Source organism: Sceloporus undulatus, chromosome 1, assembly GCF_019175285.1.
Source record: "Sceloporus undulatus isolate JIND9_A2432 ecotype Alabama chromosome 1, SceUnd_v1.1, whole genome shotgun sequence".
Lineage (NCBI taxonomy): Eukaryota > Metazoa > Chordata > Lepidosauria > Squamata > Phrynosomatidae > Sceloporus > Sceloporus undulatus.
Window position 1 is genome coordinate 304,367,902 of NC_056522.1, and position 22,257 is coordinate 304,390,158.

The 22,257-nt window shown below is 41.9% G+C and overlaps 1 protein-coding gene and 1 long non-coding RNA gene across 2 annotated transcripts in view; one reads left to right on the plus strand and one right to left on the minus strand.

Annotated features, from left to right (window-relative positions):
• The first annotated feature begins 5,674 nt into the window (after positions 1 to 5,674).
• C1H11orf96 (chromosome 1 C11orf96 homolog) lies at positions 5,675 to 7,546 on the plus strand. Its single transcript, XM_042478930.1, has one exon. The coding sequence runs from the start codon at positions 5,911 to 5,913 to the stop codon at positions 6,424 to 6,426; it is 516 nt and encodes a 171-aa protein (XP_042334864.1). The 5' UTR covers positions 5,675 to 5,910; the 3' UTR covers positions 6,427 to 7,546.
• A 1,585-nt stretch (positions 7,547 to 9,131) lies between these two features.
• Positions 9,132 to 22,257, minus strand: part of LOC121916012 — a 29,063-nt gene continuing 15,937 nt past the window's right edge. Inside the window, exon 3 of the long non-coding RNA XR_006100789.1 lies at positions 9,132 to 9,258. This is a non-coding gene — a long non-coding RNA (uncharacterized LOC121916012). The remainder of the gene's footprint in view (positions 9,259 to 22,257) is intronic.

Genomic DNA, 22,257 nt, shown 5'->3' on the forward strand with positions numbered 1-22,257 from the left:
GTTAGTTACAAAGGTGCTATAAGATCCCTTTGCATAGTTATTCAACATAGTGAGAGAACTTAATGCTGAGTAACCATGGTGAGTTGAGGTTATTGTACTTTGGTCACATTATGAGAAAGCATGACTCATTAGAAAAGACAACCATGCTAGGAAAGGTATAAGGTAGTAGAAAGAGAGGAAGACCACATGCCAGATGGCTAGACTCAATCAAAGAGGTCACAGTACTGAATGTACAGCAACTTAACTAGAGCTTTGGAGGATAGGGATCTTAGATATGTCTCATTCACAGGGTCGCCATGAGTTGGGGTCAACTCGAGGACAGTTAACAACAACAATAACCATGCAAAATATTGTACTATAAGAATAAAAATGGAGCATTGTAGTGTAGTAACTGTATGTTCAAAGCAAGGAATTTTTTTTTAGTCCAGGATTTCTGTAGAAATAATTTAATGTATTTTTCAAAAGGGATTCATTTTCATCATTTACATTTTCATGCATATTGTGTTTCCCACAGATCACCTGTTAGGATGATCAATGACCTCAAATATATTTAGGCCAGTAGCTAAATGGTAAGAAGAATTAGACTTTGATCAGGCTGAATCTGAAGACGAAGTGCTAAAAGTTAAAAGACTGTAGTTTTTCAAGGGAAGTTGATAGGCTTATTGGGATAAATCACCAATGTAGACAAAGCCCAAGAGTAACAGGTCTCTAGATTGTAGTGTTTTGATTTAGCAATACTTTGTAGTCCTTGTTCTAAGAATGGTACACTCTTTCTATCTGGGATGGCTATCCTCTTCCACTGAGTGCACAGCTTCGGGAGGGACACACATGGACCAGTGAGAGGAAAGGGACATCCACCCAACCAGCCACATCAGCCAAATCAACCTAGATGATCCATGGGGTGACAGATGCCGCAGGCAAATTGCCCTCACAATTAGCTATCTGTACTCTGATTAAGATCTGCACACCTTTTCATTTAGCATCCTCTGAGTAGCTGGTAGGTATATAAAGGTGAATGAATAAGAAGGTGAACTTGATAAAATAGCAATGGAATTGTTAATCTAATTGTTAATGTCAATATATTTTCAATGACATATACAGCTGTATAAAACAGATATATGAAAGAGGGCTTAAATATCTTATAGTACCAGATCATGCCTGTTCTTGGAAGCTAAGCTGGTCAGCCCTGTTTAGTACTTGGATGGAAGACCACCAATGAATACCAGGTACTGTAAGCTATATTTCAAGGCAAGGAAATGGCAAAAACATTTCTATATATTCCTTGACTAGGAAAACCCTATGAAATTAATTGGGTCACCATACGTCAACAGGTGACTTGAAGGCGCATACATATACACAGAGAGACAAAAATCAAGTGTATGGATGCTATTCTAGTATGGTCCTTCTAGCATGAGGAAGGCTTTCTTCATCACTCTTTTTTAATAGTAGTCTCTATAAATACCAGACAAGTATCACGTAGCTGGCATTTCAGTGGGAGTAGCATAGGCATTCACAGAGAGGTTATCATTGCCAAATTACTGTAATATTCTTTCCCCCGTCCCCATCATCTTTTCATTATAATTCCACACATTTGGAATATGATTTCACAAAGAACCAGGAAATTAGGCAGATGATATGTTAACCTCAGGCACAGCTCAATGACTTTGAGTTATATGAAAGAATTTATAAAAAAAAATGGGACCGGTGCAATATATTAGTTTAGACTAGTTCTAGACCAATCACAAAATTGCCTTTTCCTCTGCTTATTTTTTAAGTAATTAAAACAGGTGCTTTATATTTTAGAAGCTAGATGTCTTTGAGTGAGGAAAGAGGAATAGACACTTACACATTGTTCCAAACATTTTTATTTGAAAAACTAATTCAGGTATATTTTTAAATGTGTTTTTCTTATGTATTCTTTACCTGAAAAATCCTATGAAATATTCCTCATAAGCCAACAGGTGACTTAAAGCCACATAGACACACATTTCTTGCCTAGTTCTGTGTTGTGCTTATGTAGCTTTCATCCGTTTATACTAACAGAAACGCCATAAACTATTATATCCTATTGTAATTTTAAATTATATTTACAATAACAAAATGCAAGTAACAAGAACACTGGGATTCTTCTGTATAATGGTCTTAAATGCACCCATGATAAGCAGAGTGGTTTTTCGATTCCTGTTCATCTCCTGAGTACACATTTAGGGGCACTTGGTACAGCAGGATCTTATGAGGAATGAGATGCCTGGACATCTTCCAAAGCTATCCTTCATAGAAGCATCTTCCTGTAGGGCATCCCCTCAGAGAGCTCTTTCCATACCATCTATCCAGGAATGCGGGCAACCAGTGAATTTCATGAATATTTTCCTATTATGTGAAGAAGAGTTCTAGAGAACACCAAAGCTTTACTCAGAATATTCTGACCCTTTACTTGGTCCCTATAAAGATATTATACCTACTGTGGCTTTGTGCATTCCTTAAGATTGCCACTGCTCTCTACAGTTTTTGTATATTCTTTTATAAGACATTATGGAGCTAGCGTAATGTAGTGGTTAAAAACATCAGACTAAGACTTTGGAGACCAGGGTTCAAATCCACACTTAGCCATGGAAACCCACTGGCTGACTCTTCTCTCAGCCATAGAGGAAGGCAAAGGCAATCCCCCTCTGAACAAATCTTGCCAAGAAAACCCTGTAATAGCATCACTTTAGAGTTACTATTATTATTATTATATTTATTTTTATCCCACCCTTTCCCCCCAAAACTGGGATTTAGGATGGCTGAGAGTTGTCATAAATTGGAAACAACCCAAAGGCACACAACAGGAAGACATTATGGCTCACATCCTTTTATTCAGTTATGATGCCATAATAAAAAACATCTGGCCACATAATTGTTTCCTAATCACATGTACAATCATGGTATCATTAGAACAATTGTAAATGCCCCTGAAACTCCCCTTAAAATCCAGTCATTCCTCCCAATGGTTAGTGAGAGCAGCACTGCAGGATGATGTCTCTCACCAGCAAGCAATAGTGTCCAAGGAGCAGAAATAGAGATGGCTGTGGTGTGATGCTGCAATTCTTTGTCACACCATCACTTACTCAAGGGAGGGGACTGGTCATGCCATCCTTCAATGCCCCACTCACCAGCGCCCCAGATCTCTGTTGCTTGGGTTAGCTAACTGGCTTTTAAGGTGGGTTTCAGGGGTCAGATTAGGAGATGGAGTATAACTATGATATTGTAGCTATGCCTTGGCCCAGATAATGAAACTCATCTTGAGCCACAAATTCAGCTTTCTACCACTTGTACAGTCCCTCATTCTTTGCTGTGATCCTTGATGAGCCCCCCACTTCATAGAAAAGTAATACTGTGCATAGCAATTAGATGCCATGCCACAGTCAGTGAAACTCATTCTGCAGGGTGTTTTGGACCAGCCCTACTGCAGAAATAATCCAGTCTGACACCTCTTTCACTGCCACGGCTCAACCAACTATCCTTCCCAGAATCCCACAGCCTTGAGCCATGGGAGTGAAAGCAGTATCAAGCCGGGTTATCTCTGCAGTGTTCATGTCCAAAACATCCTGCAGAAATAATCCAGTGTGAGACTTCTTTGACTGCCCTTGCTCAATGCTAGGGAATTCTGGGAATTGTAGTTCATTGGGACACCAGAGCTCTCTATGACAGAGAAGGCTAAATGTCTCACAAAAAGACAATTCCCAGGATTCCCCAGCATTGAGCCAAGGCAGTTAAAGCAGTTCATCACTGAGTTGGGGGGGGGGGAGTTCAACTAGTTCTGGCAGTTTCCATGGCTAAGTGGGGATTTGAACCCTGGTCTCCAGAGTTATAGTCCAACACAAACCACTGCATCACATGACCAGAGCAATAGTCTGGGAGGAAACGCTAGCTGTTGGTTATTAAATGCCTTTGTTCTGTATGATCCATCTCTGTGTCATAGGGCCAGTTTTAGAAGAAGCAGTCTCAAACTGGATTATTTCTGCAGTGTGTTTTAGACTGATGCAACAGAACCACCTTAGGGCCTTCCTGGGAGTTAAGAGGGAGGAATTATAGGTTCCAAAAGATACTCTCTGAGTAGCCACAAACACAAATTGGGAGCCACTAATTGATATTGAGGTGGGTGAGTAGGGAGCAACTACATGTGTCATGGGATTTCTCATGGCTTAAACACATGTGTTCTTCAGTTGAAGGACCTGCAGGGTTCTCCCCATTTTAAGATCCCAAATAGCTGCACAAGGGAGATGCTTTGAACCCTGAGGAGAAGAGGGGGAGGCAAGTGAAGCCCTCTTTTCCCTCGATTATTTTTCTCCTCTGATCTATCTAAAAGGTCATCTCCTCTCATCTTTTCTCCTCTCTCTTTCCCTCCAGTTTCAAATAGCACCACTATAGATCAAGCAGGGACTGTCATGGCTCCATCTGCACTGCACAAATAATCCAGTTTGACATTGCTTTAACTGCTGTGGCGCAATGCTGTGGAATTGTGGGAACTGCCATTTGTTGTGGCACCAGAGCTGTCTTGACAATGTCTCACAAAACTACCATTTTTGTGGCAGTAGGCAGTGTGGGTCTGCTTTCCCTGCCCTGGTTCAGTGCTAGGAAGTTTTGGAAACTGTAGTTTTGTGAGACTCTGGTGAATGAACTACAATGTATTGTGGACGCAGCCTGATAGGAAACCCTCCACATGTATTGTATTGTATTGTATTGTATTTCGAGGATTTCTATCCTGCCTTTCTCCCAGAAGGGAACTCAAGAAGTGTTACAATAATTTAAAAAGTGAAAATAATTGTAAAAGACAAAAAAGACACAATGTAGGTGGAGGCAGAGCATTGACACTTTCCTCCTGCTCTCCTTCCTCTTTCCTCCAGAGGGACCAGTCTGTAGAGAGATCTTGTGGCATCTTGGAGACTCCCTGAAAGAAAGAAGGTGGCAGCATCAGCTTTCATAGACTTCAGTCTGGTTCCTCAGATGTGGTTAGTAGAGTGGAAGCCAGGCACAGAGATATGCAGTATCTGCCATAGGTATGTGAGGATGGCAATTCACTCGGGGATGGGGGGGGGGGGGGAGTTGTGATTTTAGTAAGAATAATACAGTCCTACTAACCCTATGTAGGGAGATCTTGTAGCACCTTGGAGACTGATTGAAAGAAAGAAGTTGGCAGCAGGAGTTTTCCTAGACTAAAGTCTACTTCCTCAGATGCTATATGTACCCGAAGATCAGTCTCATATCATCCCCCTGGTTTCCACTAAGAAGGCAGCCTTTAGCCTAGGAAAGCCCCTGCTGCCAACTTCTTTCTTTCAGTCAGTCTTCAAGGTGCTATACACACACAGAGAGAGAGATCTGTCTGTCCCTGGTTCCCACTCTTTGGCCTAGGCCAGCTCCTGCTGCCAAGGGCTTCCTTCCTTGGGCCTCTCCCTGGGGGCTGTGCCTCTGGACCCTCCTCCCAGCCCCAGCCAGGGAGTGGGATGGCTGCTTGGGGGCAGCAGAGGAGGAGGAGGAGGAGAAGGAGGACGTCAGTCAGTCAGTCGGAAGAGAGGCGTCTTCCCGCTGCCTTTCAAGGCTCGGCCTGGCTCTCATCCGGAGGAGGAGGAGGAGGAGGAGGGGGGGGGTATATAAGGGCTGGAGGGGATCCCTGAGCTCCAGAGAGAGCCCTTGGAGCGGAGGAGAGAAGAGCAGAGCAGAGCAGCGCCGGAGTCTGCCTGGCTCTCCATCTTCTGCCCAGGGCCAGGCTGTGCGTAATTGCGCGCCAGTGGAGAGCTCCAGGAAAGGAGCCCCTCTGGTCCTCCTGGCTTTCGGAGAGCCTCTAGAGCAGCAGCAGCCCCTGCATCCCGGGCGAGGGCTCTCTCTCTCTCTCTCTCTCTCTCTCCCGGGAGGAAGAAGAGGAGGAGGAGGATGGCAGCAGCCGCAGCAGCCTCCAAGGGCGGGGAGCATCTCCTGGGCATCTGCTCCAGCTACCAGGCGGTGATGCCTGCTCCGGCGCAGCTGGTCTGCCACTGCCTCTCCTCCTCTTCCTCCTCCTCCCAGGAGGGCTTCCCCCGGCCCTCTTCCTCCTGCTCCTGGGGCCAAGGGAGGAAGGCCCACCGGCGGCCCCGGGGCCAGTCCCGCTTCAAGACGCAGCCGGTGACCTTCGACGAGATCCAGGAGGTGGTCGAGGAGGAAGGCGTCTCCCCGATGGAGGAGGAGAAGGCCCGCCGCTCCTTCCTCCAGTCCCTCGAGTGCCTCCGCCGCAGCACCCAGAACCTCAGCCTCCACGCCTCCGACTCCGAGAAGAAGAACAAGAAGAACAAGGGCAAGAAGCAGACCTTCCCAGGCGGCAGCAGCAGCAGCAGCGGCAGCGCAAGCACCGGCTCCAGCCGGCATCTCCGTAACAGCCTCGACTCCTCCGACTCGGACTCCTCGGCCCTCTGAGGGGCCTCCGCGGATCCCCCCCAAAACACAGACACACCTTCAGAGGAGGAGGAGGAGAGAGGGAGGGGGACTCGCCGCCTTTGGCTTCCCCCACAAGAAGGTCCCGCAGAAGGGAGCCAGCTGCAGGAGGAGAGCAGCGCCAGAGAGGAAGGACTTCGTGGGACGACACACACACACGCAGAAACTAGAAGGGACAGGGCGACCAAGTGTCCTGGCCACAGAAGTGGGACAAGGCACCATAACAAAGGATGATAGGACCCAAGAAAAGCTCCAAAACCACTCCTAGAAATGTCAGTTCATGTCTCCTGCTCAAAAAATTGGAGGACACTTTGGCACATTCCCTCCTGGAAGGGAGGCTGCCATGGAGGACGACGTCTCCCTGGAAAAGGAGGACGCCCGGCCAACCTGGCTCCTCCCGGACAGAAGGCTGGAATGGAGGATGTGTCCTGGAAAAGGAGGACAGCTAGTCCCCCTGCTCTTGCCTCCCTCTTCCTCGCCCTTGGCTCTTCTCACAAGGCGCTGTGCTGCAGAATGAAGCTGGCGGAGATGAAGAACTTCATGGGGACAAAATATAGAAATATATATATATATATATATTAAAACTTGAAGGGATTGTTTGGGGAAAGACTGGTTGAGAAGGTCTTTGGATCCCCCCCCCTTTCCAACCAATGGCCATTGGACTCCCCTTTTCTATCCCTAATCCTTACAGACTTGGAAAAGACAGTTCACTACTTCTTTTTTCTTAATTAAAAAGAGAAAGACTGCTTCAAAAAGTTCAGTGCAAATGTGCTCCAGTCCAAGATCATGTTTAAAAGGGAAGCGCTTGTATGTATGTTTCTACCTTGGCTATATTTTGGGTCTCTCTTTTCTTTTTCCCTTGTAGAAAATGAAGGGGGGGAAATGCACATCTTTTTCTAACTGTTAAGGGGGGAAATATATATATATACACACACACACACATACATATCTCGAGATGTTTTATGGCTGCGATCAGCTGCTGACTTTATATTTATTTTTGCATTTAAACTTCTGACTGCATTAATTTAATATGTTTCTACCGGAGTGTCTGCGATTATTGACACGAAAGAGAGAGAAATAAAGCTGTTATATTTGCACAAGGCCCTCGGAGTGGTTGGTGTTGCAAGTGATATAATTGTACAGGATTTGAAAATCCTTGGAGGAGGCATTGCAGAGAAACTGCTTTGGAGTAAAAGGCAGGGAGAGGATTTGGGGAGGAAACCAGATTCTTTTGAAATAGGCTGCAACGGTATACATTAAAAGTCTGTTTAAGAGCAGGGGTTTTTAAAAATATAGTGCTCTCAAAGATGTTTAAAAAATGGACTAGATGACCTCTAAAGATCCCACCTAACTCCAAAATGTTATTATTCTTACCCAAAAGTCTTTAACTTCCCAATAGCAGGACTGAAGTTCTGATCGGTTTATGGTCCATGGTCTCTTAATGCTTGGTTTCTCTCTTCCATTTTGATATTTCAAACCATCCTTAAATGCTGAGGCTTGATATAATGAGGCTGTTTACTGTAGAAGACATCAAGGTTTAGAGTAGAAAACTAACAGATGCTCTTTTACAGGAGAAATAATCTCTTTCCTCTGAATATGAAGATAACCTGGACCTCTGGCCCCAGCTCCTTGTCAGGACCAGGCATATGGACTTGGTGCTGTTTTTAATTTTAAACCTTGTCATGTGTTAAAGTGGTCAATGGTCAAGCGCTGAGGCTTTTTAAGAACGGCTGTTCCAGGTTTCTCTAACTTCAGGCTACTACTGAGTTATTTTGCTTGCCTGTATGGGTACACAGAAGACACACACCCCACATTTTGTCTTTAAAGACTTCTGTCAGCAAAACGTTGCGCTCAGCTCTCTTAACCTGCCTGTATTCAGATGTGCTGCTCAAAGTTCAACACTAGTTTCATGGTGCTTTATTAGTGAGGCAGGGACATTCAGGGGAAGGGTTTCTACACCTCTCTAGAAACCTATTGCTCATCGTGGGATTGATCCTTCCAAGGGGATATCTGAATGAATTCTGCTAACGGGGATTTCAGTGTGCTAACACCAGGCTGGATTTTGCCCCCTTGTAAAACTCAAGAGTCTGGGGAGAAAGAAAGTTGGAACTAGGAGGATAAATAGGTGGTGGGAATAAAAGGCCTTGATGAAGTTGAATATAGGGCTATGGAAGGTATGAAGCTACAGAGGGGGAATGTACCAAAAGTGGGAAGGCACTATATACTGCAGTTTGAAAAAGAGGTATCTTGTAGGAAGTCCTGGGGCCTCTGCATAAGGGAAGAAATGCAGCCACTCAACATTGAAGAGCACAGTGTTTAGACTACAGATGCCCCAAATGTGTTTTTCCAGTTCAAAAAAAGTCCAAATCTTAAAGAGGTCACCAGGCGTAGAAGTTTTATAATAATAATAATAATAAGTTTTATTTATAGACCGCTATTCCGCAATGATCATAGCGGTGTACAGTAAAACTTGCAATACAATACAAAAAAATTGCAAGGCCTCTCTCCCCCTCAAGATGGTGGTTGGGGGAGGGCTCTTAGTCTTTCTAGGCCTGGCCTCGTCTCTCCCCCTCAAGATGGTGGTCAGGGGAGGGCTCTTAGTCTTTCCAGGCCAGGCCTCGTCTCTCCCCCTTAAGATGGTGGTCAGGGGGAGGGGGCTTAGTCGTTCTAGCCCCGGCCACGGCTCTCCCCCAAGAGCGGCTGGTCGGGGGAGGGCTCTTAGTCTTGCCAGGCCAGGCCTCGTCTCTCCCCCTCAAGATGGTAGTCGGGAGGAGGGCTCTTAGTCTTGCCAGATTTATGGTAATCTGACATGGACTGGAATGGAATGAAACTTAGAATCATTAAAAAAAATTTCCCCAAAATTCAGAAATGGTATCCTATGAAGAAGTCTGGTTTCCCTCCTCAAAATAAAAACAAAGTGTACTCAACACTGAGTTGCACACAAGTATAGAGACACATACATAAACTGTACACTAGAGAGCACAGCTATTAGCTGACGTAAAATACTAATCCTCCAGCGTGAATGTAAATAGTTTAATTTCAAAGGTCTTTCAAAATTAATCATGTACAAATCTTGTTGTGCATTTCCAACACCACTTTGCTTTAGAAAACCCATGCGTTGTTTATGCGTTTTTCAGTGACGCTTGGAAATTTCAGATTGCCCCTTTCGCCATAGCTTTAAGCACAGTAGTGTAACTCTGCAGCAGCTTCCAAACTAGAGATGGCTTCAAATGACTGCATCTTTCCAGGTGCCTGAAGCAATGTGGCTCTGCAGATCCGTGAAAGCCTGGGTAGAAATTTCTATGCTTTATATAAGAAGTGTGCTCAGGAAGCTATTTCTGCATTCCCTCTCTTTTGCTTTGCATTCTGCTTGGCAAACAGACATCAAAAGGAGGTTATTTATTTGCCTGGTTTTCACTGCCTGAACACCACTAGCCTTGGATGCCAACAGAGATTGAGGGGGAAAGGCAGCACTGCCAGGCAGCAGGCAGGAACACAGGGGTGGGGGGTGAGTGGGTGACATCCTCTGTGGGAAGGGAATTTACACTTGCTTTTTATTTCCAAGAATTCAGCAGAGAAATTTGGCCAGGAACTGATCACACCCAGGGAGAGAGGATATTAGAACATATATAATATTATTCCATGACAGCACCTCTTTAGGATAAAAATGAGATTGTTGTTGAATAGGATATAGCTATTTAAAGACATGTAAAATAAAACGAGGGATTACAGTGCCCTGGTATTAAATCTTCTCTTAAATCACCTAGAGAGTTAATTTTTCCCAGCGTCTACTCCATGCATTTAAATCACCTGCAGAACAAGGTGGACATTTGGAAGGTCTTTCCCCATTATTACCACACTATGATGAATATACTTCAACTACTTTCACTTTCCTCTGCATGAAGCTATTAAAAGTTGTTATGGGGAGTTGTTTGTGATCCTATGGCCCAAGAAGTTTTCCAGATAGCCACAAAACATTAGCAATGCAGTGCAGAAGGATTGCACAGTATTCCTCTATGCTCTTTCAGAATGAAGACATTCTGATAGTTTCCAAGTTATATCCCCCTAGGAAGTTTGTTTCCTGGTAGGAACTCATTTTCCACCTCTGAACACAGAGACTGCGTTTGTTGTACTTGGTGGGTTAGTTTCATCAGTATGGTTAAATCGACACAAAACAAATTTGAGAGATTGCTTTTTAAAATAACCTCCCAAGTTTTACCTTGATATTTTTGCTAAGGCCTATGGAGAAGCAATAGGACAATATCCCAGCCAAAATATTTAAAAATATATATTTTAAAATTTTAAAGGTACATTGTAGTAACTCCTGCAGCACCTCCTCCCTAACCCTGTTTACAGCAGAGCAAAATCAACCAGAGTTCTGAGGCCCCATTCCCACTCGCTCATTTGCTCTGGATAGAACTGGGCAGATCCGGTTGCCCCATACTGAATCTGCTTGGAAGGAAGTTCGTACTACCCTTTACCTTGATTGATGCAATTTGCCCCTCTGAAGTTCACATTTGCAGTACCGCTTTAAAATGGAGCCTCCTTTGTTGTCAATCAAATTCCCTTCCTCTTTCATCAAAGGTGACATATCCTACAGCCATTGGCAACCAAATGGGTGCTTTCCCCCCTCCTTTTAAAAAAAACTGGCGGCATATGCACATATTCTGTCACTTGTCAAATTTAAAAACTCCAGGTGTGTGTGTGTTGTGTGTATTTGGGTCATTACATATTATGGCAACCCTAAAACGACCCCATCCTGGGGTTTTCTTGGCAAGATTGCTTCCAAGGAAATTTGCCATTGCTTTCCCCTGAGGCTGAGAGAGTGTGACTCCCTCAAAGTCATGGGTTTCCACATGCCAGCCTCTAGCTTCCCCTTCGCTTCCAGCCCAGCATTTCCTCCTCTTTGGAACCCCTTCCCTTCCCTTCAAGCCCAATGCCACTTCCGAAGCCCTTGCCTCCCGCCCCCCCCCCCATGCCAGTCTCTTCCTGTCACAATAATGATAATACCTCACCTCAGAATGCCATCTCTGCATCCTCTTTCTTTGCTTTCCCTCCAATTGCCACCCCAGAATGCCTTACATACACATACACATATGTAGCAAAAGCATTCACACACTGTATCAATTTGCCAAATTTAAAAGGAAACACTAGCATTCACATATTCTGTCACACACACACACAAAATAAGTTTTTAAAATGCCACTTGCAAAGTGATGTGCCGTGCCGGCAACAAGCAAATGAAAGGAAATGTAGCACAAGCAGACACACTCTATCAATATGTATCAACCTGTAGAACAAGCATTCACATAATCTGTCAAAAATAAAATTACAAAAAAGAGAGAGAGAGAGAGAGAGAGAGAGAGAGCTGCTTGTATATTTGCCTTTTATCGAGTGTGAAAGACCCTAATTCTGATGTGTTTAAACTGGTGCCAATGGGAACTTCCGACTTTTAATCTGGGTTACAATTCGGTTCAAAAGGTAGTCTGAATGGCCCCCTAGTCTGTTATTTCACAGCTTTGTGGACTTTACATAGGAAGGAGTTCCATAGTGCTGTACTTAATAAATGAGAACAAGAGTTCCATAAAAGTGTCCTTTGAAATATCAAAGGGAAATATGAAAGGAAATCTCCTATCCAAATGCAAGGATCCATCCACATGCAGATACAGCTTGATTCACTACTTAATAAAAGCCAAAATAAACTGAAATGTCCACTCCAGTATTGGAGAATGAGAGATTATATCCTCTGCTGCCTTCTCTGCCTCTGAATTTAGAAAGGGATTACAGAATTTATGATCCTAAATAATAAACGTGCCTTGATGGTGTTTGCCAAATGCTTCTTATTTCTAAGAGATAAATAAAATTCATGCACCTAACTGGAAAAGCAGTATAGCTTTTAAGGTAGCACCTAAAAACAAAACAAAACACTGGGGTGTATGTGCGTCTGATGGGGAGACATGGAGCAGTTGTGCAGCTGTTCATTAGCAGTCCTATAGCAATTATCCAATCCATCATTCAAATTACAATGACCTTTCTTGTGGAAATTGCATTCTACCAGCAATTGGTACAAGTTGTTTTGTGGAAATTGCCTTTTACCAGCAATTGCTTACAAGCAATTGTTACAAGTACTGTACAACACTGTTACAAGTTATTATTTGGTCCAAAGAGAAATGCGTTCCCTTAAGTAAGACACTTTAGCTCTGTGCAAATACAGTAAACAAGAAAGAGGGGTCATGCTGTTCAATAAAATGCCTGGAAAGGCCTTCACTACTCTTTGAAATCACTTTGCCCATCTTAACCTCCTTCCCTAGTTCTGAATGCAAAGTGAGACATACATAAATAAGAAGATGCAGGACACAAAGTTGCATCGATTGTACCATTTAATCCAGCAACTGGGTTGTCAAAGCCATTTCACCAGTGGCTGAGGCAGATATCTATTCCTGAATTAGTACCCATTAAAAAAATAATCACTCCAGTGCCTACCTGCCTTCCTGTTCTCTGAGATGTTCATTTTACTGGATATGGCACCTATGAGAAAGTATTCACTTTATCCCAAGTCATGAGTAATATTAACACTGAATGCTGGTGAAAGATTGAGAAACAGAGATTCTTCTCAACAGTACACTCTGTAAACTATTAGGAGAAACAACTTCATAAATTAATCTGATTAGGCATTTTATGTAGTATAGCAATAGCAATAGCAATAGCAGCTTCATTTATATACCGCTTCATACCACACTAAGCAGTCTCTAAGCGGTTTACAACTGTAAGCTAATTGCTGCCAACAAGCCATGTACTCATTTTAGTGACCTCGGAAATATGATAGGCTGAGTCGACCCTGAGCCCCTGGCTGTGATTGAACTCACAACTTTGTGGTTTGTGAGTGAGTGACTATAGTACTGGTATTAACCACTGCACCATGAGGGCTATAGGTTGTGGTAATTGTGTTCCTTCAAGTGGTTTCCAACTTATGCTGACCTTAAGACAACCCTATCACAGGGTTTTCTGGGGCTGAGAGTGTATGACTTGCCCAAGATTACCACTATACCATACTGAGGCTCTTTAGTATAGGTACACTGGGTAAATATGTAAATGTTTTGTAAAATGTATTGCACTTCTTCTGTTTGGGATTTTATAGGGAAGAGTATGGTAGTCTAGAACTGGCCCAGCTCTCTAATCTATTATGGTCATTTTGAATTCTGATCCTGTCCTCTGGGGTATCGGCTACCCCTGTCAGAGTACAGTGTACTCTGGGCAGAAAATGTCATAGATGTGGCTATGGCCTGAAACTGAGACAAAGGTGACAAGGTAACCTGAGTTCAGGTTGCAGACATGATGACTCAACATTTGGAGAATCCTGAGTCATAAGAAGCTGATGACAGAGGGGCAGGAGGTGAAACCAGCAAGCTTCAATTCTGGAAAGTCACAGCTGTCAGGTGATAGGAAACTGGGTGATGTACCAGTAGTGGGATAGACTCAAACCCCAGGAGGGGAAATACATATAAGTGAGTAAGCTGAGTGCTGAGTGTGGTGATGGTTGTAAATAAGAGTCTGGCGAAGCATTTTGACCGTCTGTTGTATATATTGGAACCAAGATTAAAAACCTCTTTGTGAGTGCTCAGCAGTCCAGCAGTTTTTGTATAGCCAGAAGCTTTTGCGTGGGAGGAAATTTTCTCTGCAGCCTGCACAGAGCTTCACAGAAGAGACCTTTCTGTGGCATTCCTGTTCCAAGCATATGTCTTCTGCATGTTGCATGCTGAATTCTGATTTTACATGCCCCAACAGGACCCAGAGCAATGGATGCAAGCTACAGGAAAAGAGATTCCACCTCAACATTAGGAGGAACTTCCTGACAGTAAGGGCTGTTCAACAGTGGAACGCACTCCCTCGGAGGGTGATATAGCCTCCTTCCTTGGAGGTCTTTAAGCAGAGGCTGGATGGCCATCTGTTGGGGATGCTTTGATTTGGATTTCCTGCATGGAAGGGGGTTGGACTGGATGGCCCTTGTGGTCTCTTCCAACTGTGATTCTATGATTATGATTCTATAACTACCCCTCTTAATTTATTGTCATCTGCCAATTTCATAAGCATGCCCTCTATTCCATCATCCAAATTGATGAAGATGCTGAATAGCACTGGGCCCAGGACAGAACTCTGTGGCACCCCACTGGTCACTTCTCTCCAGGATGGAAAGGAGCCATTGTTGAGCACCTTTTGGGTTCAGTCAATCAGCGAACTAAAAACCCACCTAACATTTGCATTGTCTAGCCCAAATTTTACTAACTTTTTGGCAAGACTGTCATGGAGGACCTTGTCAAAAGTTATATTGAAATCAAGATACACTACATCTACAGCATTCCTTTCATCTACCAAGCTTGTAACTCTATCGGAAAAAAGACAGAATTTGAGAAACCCATGCTAACATTTGATGATTATGGTGTTCCTTTCTAAGTGCTTACAGACCATCTGTTTAATAATCTGATCTAGAATCTTTTCTGGTATTGATTTCAGGCTGCCTGGGCAGTAATTGTTTGGACTGCCAGTTTATATGTTTTAAATTATGTTTTGTATTTTAACATGGAGTATTCCTCGAGCCTTGAGGAGAGGTGGGAAATAAATAAATAAATATTACTACTACTTCTATCTCATTCTGTGTGGCATTTTCACTACTGTGGCTCATCTGCTCCATTTCCCCCATGCTAAGCATTATTCTCCTTTTCAGAAAAGAATGAAGCAAATAAGGTGTTGAGTAGTTCTTCCCTTTCTCTGTAACCTATTAACATTTTGCCATTTCCTCCATGCAATGGCCCTACCATTTTTTTATCTTCCTTTTGCTATGGACATAACCAAAACATCCTTTTTATTGTTCCTCTCTAGTCAGCCTGAGCTCATTCTGTGTGTTATCTTTTCTGAATTTCTCCCTACATATGTTGGTTATTTTTTACAAATAATTTTTATCACATGCATGCTATTTGTTTGTTCTGCTATGGTGATCCCCCCCCCCCATTTCCATTCAGTGTACATGTCTCTTTTAAATCTTATCTCATTTAAAAGTCCTTTAGACATCCATCCTGGTTTCTTTGGACACCTTCTATTTTTCTTCTTCATTGGAACTGTTTGAAATTGTGCCTTCAGTATTTCACTTTTAAGAAATGCCAATCCATCATGAACTCCCTTTTCAAGTATATGTGAGGATAGTATTACCCCCAATATTTCCCTAAATTTACCAAAATCTTCTTTCTTAAGTCTGGTATGGATTTCTGATTTCCATTGTATTACAAACTCCAGTTTAAAGCCCTCCTGATGAGATTTTTCAGACTCCTAGCAAAAACATTCCTGTCCACTTCTGTGAGGTATAACCCATCCCTTGCAAGAAGTTCGTGTTCATGAAACTGCACACCATGGTTCAAGAAGCCAAACTGTTGCTGGCTTCATCTCTTGCTTTTTCCCGCTTGCCAGTAAACCAGATTTGTTGCTCATGTGTAAATGATACAAGCTTCTAGATTAGAGAGTTTGATATGACAAATCAGCTGTCTACTATTTGATCCCCTTTTTACCCATTTCCTGACTTTTGAGATGACATATGTCATCCATTTTTTAAAAAAACAACAACAAGAGTAACTCCTCCTTGCGGGACTAGCTGTCAAAAGCTGAACTCTAGGAGACATGCATCCTGATAATCAAGATATGCTTATGCACGTTAAAGTTTATAGAAAGCTGCAGAATTGTAGAATTTGTAAGCATGCTTGTTGTTCCTGTATAACCACTTTGGGTCATTCCAAATGGTTAATTGAGGACTATATAGCATTTTTGGAGGTACACTTGCCAAGACACAAGATCAACACTAATAAGCAAATAAATAATATACTTTGAGTTGTTTTCAGTAACTCAAGAGTCATTTTGCAAACATGCTGTGCTTTCTGTTCCTTTCTTCCCCTCCATTCCCATTCTCACTTCCTTCCCAAGAAAGGTAGTTTTCTCCCATGGGATTAAAGATGAACTGGGTTTAAAGCAGACAGACTAAAACATTCCCTAATTCCAGGAAATAACTCAGCCTCCTCTTTGCAAATATTTTTGGAGATCAGGGAGGGAGACAGTTCCTATGCAAGAAGGAGTCATAAAAAGAAAATCTTGTTTTCTTTAAAATCAGCATCAGGCCCATTCAGTTCATGCTGGGGCAGGGGGAGAAATGGAAAAGAACTTGCGTTTTCAATTAATTCAATACAAAACACTAGAGCACTGCTTTTATAAACTATTTTTCAGCACAGTTCTGGTGACATTGGCCAACATCCTGTTGGTTAGTCTCAACCAGGGTAAAACTATTTTATCAGTTCCTGAATGGACTAACAATAGAATTTCAGCCATTAAGTGATAAGAAATCACACTGTTAATATTTTTAAAAGCCTGTAAACAATTGTAAATGACTTGATGTTTTATTGCAAGTAGCAGCTTCACTCCTATTCGAGATGGTTTCATTTGAGTAATAGCTCTATATAGCAACCGTAGTCTGCCAAGTCCTTGGCAGTCTTTACCTCAATTAGTCTTTACAATAGTTCATGGGAAGTACAGAATTCTTATTTTAATAGTGTACATGGAGAGCCCAAGACAGATATTGTACCTTGTTTAGATTCCATCAGTTTGTCCTTGGCTGACTATATGTGTGAATCCTCAGTGCTGGAATGGTTCTTCTGCTAGACTCAGTACAGATTTTGAGTATCATGAAAGGACAACAAAATATTAGCTGCTTAATTTGTTATGTGTCTGTTTTTTGAGTATCATGAAAGGGCAACAAATTATTAGCTGCTTGATTTGACATGTGCATGTGTGCTATTGCCAGGAAAGAGGAGATTTTCAGGCACCAGGACTTACTTGACTAGCCTAGAGTGCTATGTTCTTGACGTTTCTGGTCCTTTGTCTCAGGTGCATAATGCCAACCTTGCATTTTGACTATTCGTGAGAGATATACATTTGCCCACAGGTAAATCCAAATGGAAATCAAGGCTCACTGAGTTCAAATAAACATGCAGAGGATCATACTACATGTCAAAAATATTTTGTGTGTGGGAACATTCTGCTTCTAACAATGGTCATAACCAGTTTGCTAGCTGACCCAGTGGAAAGGGAAACACCACGCTTTGCTCTTGTGCTTCCGGCAGCATTTAAATATTCACAGAACAGCAGGGGATGTTTATCAGAGCATGGAGATAAATATTAACTCTTTTAACATAGCATATTGAATATGTTAAGATCAGGAACAGAAATAGCATATATAGAAATGGCATACACACAAACACATGCACACAGAGAGAGTGGGAGAGAGACCATATACCGCATATACATGACTATAAGTCGACCTCATGTATAAGTCGAGGGCAGGTTTTAGGATCAAAATTATGGATTTTGCCATGACTCATGGATAGGTCGAGGGTAAAACTTGGAGGTTCCTTCAGTGTGTGTGTATGTGTGTGCATGCAGCAAGAGTGACTCTCATTGAGGCTTTTTGCATCAGTGTTTTAGCTTTCATTTCAACTTTCACTCCCCAGACAATGAGGTGTGTGGGCAGGGGAGGGTCTCTTAAACAAACAGCAGTATCAATCAGTCACCCAGGTCACTTTTTGCTTGGCTCAAGAGAGAAAGAAAAAGCATGGGGAAATCTGAAAGAGCTGCTATCACATTACCATAGTGACCCCGTAAATAAGTCGACCTGAGATTTTGGGGTCAATTTTTGGGCATAATGTCTTAGACTTATAGATGAATATATACGGTGTAATGTAATGTGGAAAAAGCTGTAGTCATGATTATCTATTGGTGTCTGCATAGTAGGGTGTTGAGGATAGAGAGCTGTAGAAGCTCAATGAGGTGGTAGCAAATCTAGTCCATAATACAGTATTAGCAATCAAATGGGTTGGTGTTTTATAACCAAGTCAAGTCAAGTTAATGTTTATTGTACTAGCCAAAGGCCATGACAAAATGAGCTTATCAAAAAGCATAAAACATTTAACATTTAAAACAAAAGGTACAGAATACAAAGGACAAAAAATGTCCCAACATTTAATGTGCAGTTAAAAATAGTTAACTGTTAAAAAGGACAAAATGGAAAAAGAGACATCTTTCCTGGATATTAGTAAACAAATATGATATAATCATAAGAACTAATTAATACTTGGCGTCTCCCTGGCAATTTATGGCAATTTTATTTAACTCTCTGTTTCTAATCTTTTTTGCAGCCATGGCAAAAGCGCCACTCTATGTGTTACACAGTCGCTGGTGTCACTCAAATGGAATTGGACCAAATCAACAGTAGAGCTCCCACTTTTGTTTGTCAACAAGGGTGTTAAATATTTCTTTCTAGGGTCACTGTACAATGGACAAATTAACAAGTAATGAACAATATCCTCCACCAGAGGCTGACTGCAGATGCATAGTCTGTTCTCAAAAGGCACCTTGTTGTAGCGTCCATCTAGAACCGCAGTAGGCATTACCTGAAGTCGTAGCTCAGTGAAGGCAATTCTCAAAGTCGGCGACTTGAGTTTAGTCAAATATCTGGCTCTAAAGTGTTCAGTCTTCAAAAAGGAGAACCAAAAGGAAAATTATGAGGTCCTAATTGACTGCAGATCTTTTCTTGAATCAGTCCAAAAAAGGAATTCTCTTAATTGCCTCTTATCCATGCCAATAACAGCATTCAACTCAGAAAAGTTATATTTTTGTAAAAGAATTTGAAAACTTGATTTCCAGAACTGGTTGTCGCACATTTCCAAGTAACACAAAGCTGGGAGACAATTAGTTGGTAAGATAGTAATATGTTTAAAATATCTTATCTGTGTAAAATCTATTCTTGTTTTAACTGAGGGGCAGCCAAATACAGTGCGCAAAAAAGGTGCAGGAGTTCCAGTTGGTAATGTGCAGAGTTTCGGAGAAATTTGTTTTGTAATATTTCCAAGGCTTTGCCAGTGTTGATATCTGATCCCCATATTTCTGCACCATAAAGTCTAGGATCTAGGATCCATTTGTGCTTTGGAGAGTTTCTGCCAAAAACCTTGGAGTAGTTTATTGACAAGTGTTCTTGATGGCAATAGACACTGAAAGCATTCAACAGATTTCTGAGATCTAAACGAGATAGGGAAATGAGCACTAAATCATCTGCATACATCAGAATGAAGATCTTTCTGTTCTTGATAACTGGGGAGGGAGAATCAGCTGAAGATAAGAAAGATACCAGATTATTCATATAGATGTTAAAGAGGGTCGGTACCAGAAGGCATCCCTGTTTCACTCCTTGGGTTGTTTTTAAGACTTCTGTCAGGGAACCATTTAAACCAATTCTAACCCTCATTTCTGTATGACTATATAGTTCTCGTATCAATCTTAAAAGTCCGATATCAATCCCTAAACTGCATAGCTTTCCCCATAATCTATTTCTGTTAATAGAATCAAAAGCAGCTGTAAGATCAATGAAAGCTACACAGACTTGTTTCTTATTTTCCTTGGTATACTTCCTTACAATATGGCTTAATGTAAAACACTGATCTGTAGTGCTGTATCCACTTCTGAATCCTGCCTGTTCTTCATATATGACTTGTTTATTTTGTAGCCAGTCCGTTAACTTGCAAAGCAAGAGTTGAGCATATAGCTTTGAAGTAATGTCAAGTAAGCTGATTGGTCGCTAGTTTTGTGGATTATTCCTGTCTCCTTTCTTATGGATTGGGAAAACAATGCTCATCTTCCATCCATGTGGCATTTGTCCTGAATTGTTTATTGTAGTAAATAGATTGGCAAGGATGGGAGACCACCATTCAGCATATTCTTTGAAAAGTTCTGAAGGAAGCATATCTTCTCCTGGAGCTTTCTTGGGTTTCAATGAAGCGATTAAACATTTTATCTCATCGGCTGTGATTGGTTGCCACTCAGGGAGATTAGAAGAATCTTTATCCATCCAAACTGCTTCAGAAGAGCTGGAATGAGAGTGAAAAATGTTGGAGAAATATTTAATCCATGCAGGGGCAGTGACTGAGGCTTCCTGTATATTCTTTGCTTTTTTAAAGCCGTGAGTAACAATTTCCCAAAATTTGTCTTCTTTCCGTTCTATTACCGCAAGTTCCAAATCCTGCCACTGTGATTTTGTATAATCAGCTTTCTTGGCTTTTAAAAGACTTTTATATTTCAGCCTAAAATTAGTTAAATTTTCCGTGTTCTTACTAGATGGGTTTTTGCAAGATTCTCTTATCTTTTTGGCCAGGTCTTTTTTAGCTGCCCTGCATTCTGTATCAAACCATCCATATTCAGAAGGCTGAAAAATTTTATCTGTTATTAAACACGGTCTGAGTTCTGTCACAATTTGTTGATAGAGATCTATATGATTTGTAGATTTATCACAGAAAAGCTGGCTGATACTTGACAGAAAATTGCTGTTTAAATTCTCTTGTATATTGCTACTCAGCCTAATAGACCACTTCAGCCTCCTTTCCCCTAAGAGTTCCCCTGTTAGATTTGCTGTTTTATTTAATTCTGCCTGTTCAAGAGTTGGTTGCAAGGATGCTATCAAAGGGAGGTGATCACTTTGTGTGCATTCCAGGATTGTAAAGGAATTTACTAGGGGGAACAACAAAGGTGAGACTAGTATGTGGTCGATAACACTGCCACCTCGATTGCTTAGATAAGTATAATACCCTCTTGTTACATCCACAAGGCTCCCATGCCAAGTAAATAGATTATGCTGGAATATAAATTCTAGGAATTTTAATCCTTGCCAGTTATATTTGTTATCCAAGGAAGTATGGGATGTTAGAAATATATCTTCTAATTCTATACCTAAAGGATGAAAGAGACCTTCTGAAGCACCTCTGATTCAGGCATTTATAACCATGGTCGATGGAGAATCAGGAGGCCTTGCATCTTCCAGGAAATAAACCCCACACATAAACCAGTGCCACATCAGGCCAGATAATGCTTTTTTAAAAAACCTCAAAAACCCAAAGCCATAAATTGGCTTGTGCAGAGTGAAGCTAGGACTCAGGGTTCTCGGGAATTGTATTGCTGACTCAGCATTTTTTTAAAAAGAGGAGAAAAGAAAAGACAAGAAGAAAAATAAGGGGCTTGGAAATGTCAGTGTAACTAAAACAGCAAATTACATGACTGCTGCCATACAATGAGTCATGTCTTTTTAGAAATGTGACCTAGGTTAAATCCTCTTACATTACCAAGAAGAACCACCACCTTTTGGTGGTGGCCTATTTTCTAAACAAAGGGGAAAATAAAAACATATGATTAGGTACAAAGCACTGGTAAAATATCTGTGATTGAAAAGCAGCCTTTATGCAATTCTACGTATATAACTTTTTTCTAAGGAAAACCATTGCCACCCCCTCTCTTGCTTGTCTCCTTTCAACAAACTCCTACTATACTCTTTTATGCTGTTACTTTTCATATAGAACAGTTTTGCATTTATGATCATGTCTCCAAAGGAACAGCCTGGAGTATTCTGGTCCCAAAGCTGCCCCAAAGTCCCCCCATTACCTGAGCACTCCACAGCAATGCCAGGCAGCTGTTTGTACATGTGTCCCACTGTGCCTCCCTCTGCCAGTTGCTTCCTTTGAGGTCACTGAGTTCAAGTAAACATGCAGAGGATCATACTACATGTCAAAAATATTTTGTGTTTGGGAACATGTTCACATGGATGGTCACCTTGTCCTTACCTCAGAGAGAACAACTTGAGCCAGCGGCAGTATGGAGAGCTGCACAATGGGACACCTTGTAAAAGATCTAGATCTTTTCAGAACATTTTGCAAGAAAGGTCACTTTAAAATCCATGTTAAG

What these genes read in the sequence shown, in the direction of transcription:
- C1H11orf96 (XM_042478930.1), top strand. Translation starts at nt 5,911, where the DNA reads ATGGCAGCAGCCGCAGCAGCCTCCAAGGGCGGGGAGCATCTCCTGGGC.